This window comes from Crotalus tigris, unplaced genomic scaffold, assembly GCF_016545835.1.
Source record: "Crotalus tigris isolate CLP2741 ecotype Arizona unplaced genomic scaffold, ASM1654583v1 scf7180000017666.379230911805:20528666, whole genome shotgun sequence".
Taxonomy (NCBI): domain Eukaryota; kingdom Metazoa; phylum Chordata; class Lepidosauria; order Squamata; family Viperidae; genus Crotalus; species Crotalus tigris.
In genome coordinates this window covers 2,970,800-2,978,166 of record NW_024096552.1, presented here as the reverse complement: position 1 = coordinate 2,978,166, position 7,367 = coordinate 2,970,800, and the positions used below count along the sequence as shown (strand labels likewise).

General features: G+C 40.8%; 1 protein-coding gene across 1 annotated transcript; it reads left to right on the top strand.

The window, feature by feature from the left end:
- The first annotated feature begins 3 nt into the window (after positions 1–3).
- Positions 4–7,050, top strand: TMEM205 (transmembrane protein 205). The gene is made up of 4 exons (XM_039336478.1): positions 4–172; positions 2,957–3,058; positions 3,475–3,638; positions 6,290–7,050. Exons 1-4 carry the CDS (start codon positions 19–21, stop codon positions 6,590–6,592), a joined length of 723 nt encoding a protein of 240 aa, XP_039192412.1. The 5' UTR covers positions 4–18; the 3' UTR covers positions 6,593–7,050.
- The last annotated feature ends 317 nt before the right edge of the window (positions 7,051–7,367 follow it).

Here is a 7,367-nt window from a genome sequence, read left to right as displayed (position 1 = left end):
GTGGCCACGCCTCCCTTCATGACGCTCCCTCTTCTGAATTCAGAGGGCGGGGCCTGCTTGCTAAGGTGGTCTGGGCAAAGCTGCTCCCCGACGCGCTGCTGTGAAGAGGTGGGCGATTGCTGGGGTAATAGCTGTGCAGTTGGGGCAGCGTGGCCCGGGTGCACTTTCCGAGGTAGCGCTGCTTTTTCTGGGGGAGGGAGAGCGCATTTGAGTCCTGCAGGCTTTTCCCTTTCGGTATTCAGGGCAAGATTCGTGTGCATTAGGAAGCGCGGAATTATCCCTTTGGGCTCTTGTTCATTGCGAAAGATCCTTTCTCCCTTTCCAGCTTTTCGAGTTCAGTGATTTCCCCTTTCCCGAGTTTTCCTTGAACTTTGCCGCTTCATTCCCGAGTGCCCTGGGCCAGAAGAGCCCTGTCGGCTTCTCTGTGCCAAAATATGTTTGCGGGAGAGTGGCGGAGGCGGAAACAGGAAGGAGAAATTACTGGCTTCGTTCCTGCTGTTTTACGTTAAGTCTCCTTCCCGTTGATTTTTCCTGATTTCTCTGCCCGGGAAATAAGTTCCGGAGCCTGGAGGACCGAGTCCCAAGTCAGTGGACATTAGCACGAAGCCGCGAACGCGATCGCGGAATCCCGGGCCGGTGTTGTCAAACAGCAATCTGCACCGCCCCCGAAACGGCGGGCTGCTTGGGGGTGGGGGCGGGCGGAGATGCCAAGGCAGCGTGTAAGCAGTGGCTTTTGGAAGTGAATCGCCTCAAAATCTGCGGCGTTCACCAATGCATGTTTGAAGAGCTCCGCCATGTGTCGATAGTACTTCCTTTGCGTAGTAAACCACCGATAGCCAATCCTATTTTAGATATGCCGCCAGTGTTCATGTTATCGTTCAGGGTATGGTTTTGTGTCCTGGAGAATTAGTTTCATTCCACGGACGTGTAGAAACCGAGCCATCCTCTATCTTATGGGCTGATGGAACATTTGGGATTTTGAGAAAGAATCATGGATGCCACCATTTTTAACAGGAAGGCAAAATACTTATTTTCTGGGTCCACAAAACATACTGAACCATAAATGAACAATGTAGGCTGAGACCAGGAAATATCCGGCTAAAGTAAATGGCTTGTAAATCTAGACAGAGTTTAGTATGTTATTGGAATCTAATCTCTGTAGCCACGCAAACCTAAGACCTAAAACCTTAGGAAAATTAATCTAGCAGTTGAAGAAGAACATTACACCTAACTCAAAATTCCTACTCAAAGAGCAGGTGGCAGTTGTGGCTAGGAAGGCCTTTGCAAAGCTTCGTGTTGGGCACCAGTTGTACTTATTCCTGGATCGAGGAGGTGGGGGGGCTTGCTCACGGTCACTTATGACCCAATCACCTCCCATTTGGCCTTCTGTCATATGCTTTACATGCAACTGACCTTGAAACTTATCTGAAAGCTTAATCTGTGCAGAATGCAGCAATGCAAGCAATTATCTGTATTCCTAGAAAAGTACATATTGGTTGCCAGTCTGCTTCTGGTTGCCCCCAATTCAAAGTGCTGATGTTGACCTTTAAAGCCCTTCAAGGCAGGGGGCCAGGTTATCTGAGGGACAGCCCATCCATAATTCCATCTGCCCATCTCATCAGATCTGACAGAGAAGGCATGCTGCAAGTCCCTGTTAAGGAATTACATTTGGCGGATCCTAGGAGGCAGGCCTCTGTTGTAAAAAGGTAAAGGTATCCCTGTCAGTTGTATCCAAATCTAGGGCACAGTGCTCATCTCCATTTCTTGATCAATGGAGCTAGTGATGTCCGAAGACAATTTTCATGACCATGTGACCAGCATGGCTATATGCTAAAGGCGCACAGAATGCTGTTACCTTCCCACCAAAGTGGTATCTATTAATCTACTTGCATTTGCATGTTTTCAAACTGCTAGGTGGACAGACCTGGGACAAGTAACGGGAGCTCACCAAGTTGCAGCACCCACCTTTTAGAATCTTCGTTCCCCCCCCCCCCCCGCAATGAGATTAGCACCATCCCTCTTAACATTCCACAAGTCCCTCAAGACCTGACTATGCTTTCAGCTTTGGGAGATCTTGCAATCCATACTGTGGCTGACATCTCTTGTTTTGTGTGTGTTTTTTAGTTTTTAATAATGATTTTCAGTTATATTTGTGAAAACACAAATTTTCTAATTAAGTGCTGTAACACCCACCCGAGTCTCTCTTGTGAAATGAATAGCCATACAAATAGGATAGATAGATAAATAAATAAGATGGCCCTTTCCTGCCTCCACTTCAATGTGTGAAATAAGCTAATCCTATCTGCCTGTTAGAGATAGGAAAGGGGCATAGCCAGGCCTTGTCTACAATCAGATGGGATGTGGGCAGATTAAATGTAATCCAGTCTCTTGGCAATTAAGAGTTCTGCTGCTTTAAGCAGAGTGGCAGGCAGTGTTTAGCAACTGACTTCTGCCTTGTGCCTGTTTGCTTGCCTCTCCAGCTCTTATCGCTGCCTGCCTGCTGCTCTTTTGAACTATCTGGCAATGGAGGTTCTTTGGGAGGGAGATTAATGTTTAGACATTAAATATAACTAAAATATGACTGGCTCCCATGATTTATATGTCCATTAGCAAAATGAAATACATCTTGATAACATTGTCAGAAGTAACATTGGTACATGTTTGAGGATTTGACATGTTGAAACAAGCGGTAGCAATTAATCAAAATAGATAGTAAAATAATTATGTACTGTTTTAAAAAAAAAGTATTTTACATATACAAATACAGTTCAGGGCCTATATAAAAGTAAACATACTTTGGTATGTTTTCCATCACAGAATAGTTGGCATCATATTACACATTTGGGGTAATTATCAATTAACATGGCTAAGACCAGATCTTAGATATCACCCACCCTTGGATGTGTCTCCTTGTTCTTCCCTTTTCTCAATCCTTTTCTTCCGTATCTTGCTTCAGAAAAGTCGATGGAAGGTGAGCCAAGTGGCCTTATCAGAATCACCCAGCTTTTTCTCCTCTCTACAGCCTGGGGAATGCAGATATGGGTAACCTTCATCTCAGGTATGTCTGGAGGGCAGGAGGGGAGCTAGCTTAGAAGGTTGTTCTTCTGTATGGCAAGGGCTGTGTTAGAGGAAGGATGAGGTGAAAAGAGAGAAACATCCATGTTTTCCAAATTTGCCTGTAACTTCCTCTAACATTACCAGTATCTTCTTCTAACTTGGTTTTTCTGAGCCCTTAAACTCTCTTAGACTTCCAGATCCTGTCACTGTTGCCAACATCACTCTGGGAAGTTCAGTTCCTATAGTTTTCTTAGTTAGCTGTATGAAAGTTACGTAGTTAGTTATGTAGTAAAATGCGTTTTATGTAGAAATCTGAACTCCGTCTGCTGGTTCAAATCTTTGGAATCCTATTTCTCTTCCACTGCTTAAAGAAAAGGGTGTGTTTCCCCATGTAACCTATCCTTATTTTCTCTCTAGGGTTTGTTCTTTTCCGAACTGTGAGCCGGCACACCTTTGGCCTGGTACAGGGCAAATTGTTTCCCTTCTATTTCTACACCTTACTTGGCTGCACGTTCCTTAATCTTGCCATATTTGCTGCATACCATCCATGGGAATTCCTCAGCACCAGAGAAACTGTTCAGGTAAATAGCAATTAATGGTCTAAAACCCTGCAGTTTTACATTCAGGGGCAGGTGTGCAGGCAGAAAGTATATAGGCACATTCTGAAAATGCCTTCAGCTTATCAAGTTTTCCAACTCATCTCAGGTTGAAAGAAGTCTTCTTATTCTTAAGACAGTATCTTCTTGGCTGCACTGACCTAGCAGTTTCACTGTTCAAATTGCAAGACTTCCATTATCTTCTATTTAATAGCTCCTACTAAATCCCTTTTTCTATATCATTTTAATGCTCTGATACTTTTTCATGTATATTCTTCCATGTTCTTCCTATCTCCCTAGGACCTTTGCAGCACCAACTACTTCAGATTAAAGATAGTTATAATGATATATAGATACATTTATATTACAGGACATACAGACAAGCCATAATTACTTATCATTCAGTTCTGTAGCTATACAAGTGATAGCTCTTGTTGGGAAAAAGGCATTGATGCTTGCTTCTCTGGGTAGCAATTTCAGAATGCTTTACATCTATATACAAATATCCATGGCCAGGTTCTTATGAGATGAACTGTTAGCAGCCTATATTTAATGGATTTACTTCTGAATAAACTGGTTTAGGATTGCAATTCTGCTTTCCTTCTATCTCCCTGTCCCCAGTGTATAGCATTTTTGAATCTAGAATATTCCAACTCAGAGGGTATATTTAGAACACTATCATCATATTCGTCTCTTCCCTGCATCTTTGCTCTCAGCCTTCATGGCTATATTTCTGAAGAAAAGCAAAGGTTCGCATAAAATGCATTATAATAAATTAATGAGTAATTTTTGTTAGACGGATGTTTAATCTTTGCAGCAGAATATTTTGTGGCACTGTAAATATGCCTTTAATGAGCATATGCTATAATAAATTTGATTGTCTTTAAGATGCCATAAAACCCTTTTTTATAATTTATCAACTAACCAAGAACTCTAATGAATTAACATATTGTTTATAATATTTTACTAAAGAAAGGCATTAAAACATTTAGCATGTAATCTTTTTCATTTTGTCACCATTCCCACCTCTGGGAATGTCTGAGTGTGAGTGCTTCAGCCTCAATCTAATTTCTTGAATAGTGTAATTTTGTTATGCAGAGTAAATCCCAGAGTAATATACGCAGCATTACAAGATCTTCCTAAATCATTCTGGGCATATTTTTCAAGTATAGAATGCAATAAATAACTGATTGCATTTCTTATAAAACAGTCTTCTCTGTCATGCTAAGAGCAACAAGAGTCCCAGAACACTGAAGTGATTACGATGCTACTATTTGTGCAAGGTTTACTGAATAAATCACAATTAAGTGGATTTACATAATACATACTAAGTCATAATCCTAAATTTATAGCTTCAGTGGCTGCGTTCATGCAACATGTTAATCTAAAACTAAACAAACCAGATTTTTCTCTAGCACAATATCTGAATCCTGGAGAGAAATTCTTAAGGGCAGATAAGGTGCGGGCTTTCAAAGTACAACTGTAGTGCTGCCTCAAACGGTACAATTTATTTATATCTTTTCCCCTAAGAAGAACTTTTGACTTAGAAGAAAATACATGGGGCTGGGATGTGAAGCAGAATAATTGCCTGAGGTTTTTAAATGTTAAATTAATTTTTTCCAAGATCCAATCTGAAGATGGTCACCGGGACCAGAGGTTTACTCCTCTGAGCTTTCGGATTTGTGTTGGAGCCCGTCCTCAGGGAACTTCTAATTTTTTTCACCATTCATAGCAAAAATAGGTTTGGTATATATCTATTTCCCTCTTTGTTAATATCAAGGAAGCATATGAATATTGTTCAGCACTGAAAAATCCTGTTTTGAGTGATCATTAGTAACTAATCATACTCAAGATCAACAAACCAAACCGAAAAGATAGGATCATAGTGGTTGAAAAAGATACCATGTGCAATACTGTCATTTTCTTCTGCTCCTTGCAGACTTCATCTAGAAAACCATTTTATTTATCTCCCTAAAGTTTCTTGTTTTGAGGCAATAAATAAAGTAAAAATCGTGATACAGATGTTATCATTGTGTAGAATATGTGAACCACTTTTAATTGTTAATGTCCTTAAAGAATTAGTTGAAACATCGTTGAGAACCTATTGTTCCTCCCCTTAATTTTTCACCACAATCTCTTTGAATCAGGAGGCACAATCTGTGTACTGAGCAAAATGTCAAGTACACAAGTGATTGACAACTGTACAACTCTGCTGGCCTGCAGATTATTGCAATATTTCTGAAACACTGGTATTTTGTTGGAGCTGATCCTAGGCATAGAAAAGTTAATATTCACATTGCACTAGAATAAATAAGGTGTAATGTGGAAAGCTGACTCTAACGTTAGGCCAATCACATTCTCTCAGCAACCTACCTCCTAGAATTGTGGAGGAAAATTGGTGAGAAGTTAATTTAAAATAAATTTAAAATATATACATCATTTTCATCTTTTTTGGGGGGGACTATGTAGCTAATTGACTCTTAAAAAAGAGGAAAATCAGATTCATCAACTGCCCTTTCATTTTTCCTAGAAGTAAGAATGCAACTCCAGAACTCAAATAAAAAGACTCCAAAGAAAATTACATATAGTAAATCGGAAGTCAGAAGTGATCATGATACTTTGTGTCTTCCTTATAGATCACACTCTTTTTAATTTGCTTCATCTTGGTTGCCACTAATGCCTCCTGGTTCTCCCAAGTCATCACCAAGACCATGCTCAAGATGCAAGAGATTGAAAAGGAGCATGGGCTCGGACAGGAAGTGGGGGGTTCAGGTCAGCGAGAGGTTTACCAACTTCTGAAGGAGAAGGATAACAAATACCGGCACCTGCGCCAGAAGTTCTTCAGGTTTCATGGCTTGTCTTCTCTCTGCAATCTGGCTTGTGTCATCTGCACCGGGGTGAACTTGGCATTCATTGCCTTGCAACTGGAGAGCCTGTAGACTCTCCACTGCTCCTGCTAGTTCTCATGCTTTCTCCTAAAATTCTGGTTTTGCTCTAAGGAGGAGCTTGGAAATAACCAGAAATCAATCCTTTGGAGTGTATCCCATTCCTCTAGAAACAACCAGATACAGAATGCTCTCCTGAAGTATAAATTGGATTGTCCAGTAACTGAAGGGATGGTATTAAAACCTAGAGCAAATTAGCTGCATAAATTAATGCTGTTTCTGTTTTTAAATCTTGATGTAATATTAGTTTGTGTTGTGCTAAATTAGGAAGTTTTTGTAACGTTTTATGATTTGTCATTGTCAGTAGGCTCCCTGTTGTTAATGATAATCTAATCTCATTTAATATCAATTGTATACCCAAGGAACAAGACCTTAATGGGCTCGTTTTTAGCAATAAGGTACAGGATTCTGCTATCTTGAAAGAAAATTTAAATATAGAATGCCTTCTTATATACCTGTGGTTCTCAACCTTTTTAATGCCGCGACCCCCAACCGGTTGTAAGTTGAGGACTACTCAACCGGTCGTAAGTCGAGGACTACTCAACTGGTGCAGCACTGTTTGCAGAATGGGACTTTTGGCGGGCTCAGCAGGGCAGAGACAGCCTGGACAATTCCTATTGGCTTTTGAAAGCCAATAGAATTAGACTCTATTCAAGAGAGTCTATTCTATTGGCTTTCAAAAGCCAATAGAATAAAAGGGAGTAGCACAGCTAAGGAAAAGGGGAAAAAAATGGCGGACTGTGTTGTTTGGCGACCCCCGTGAAATGGT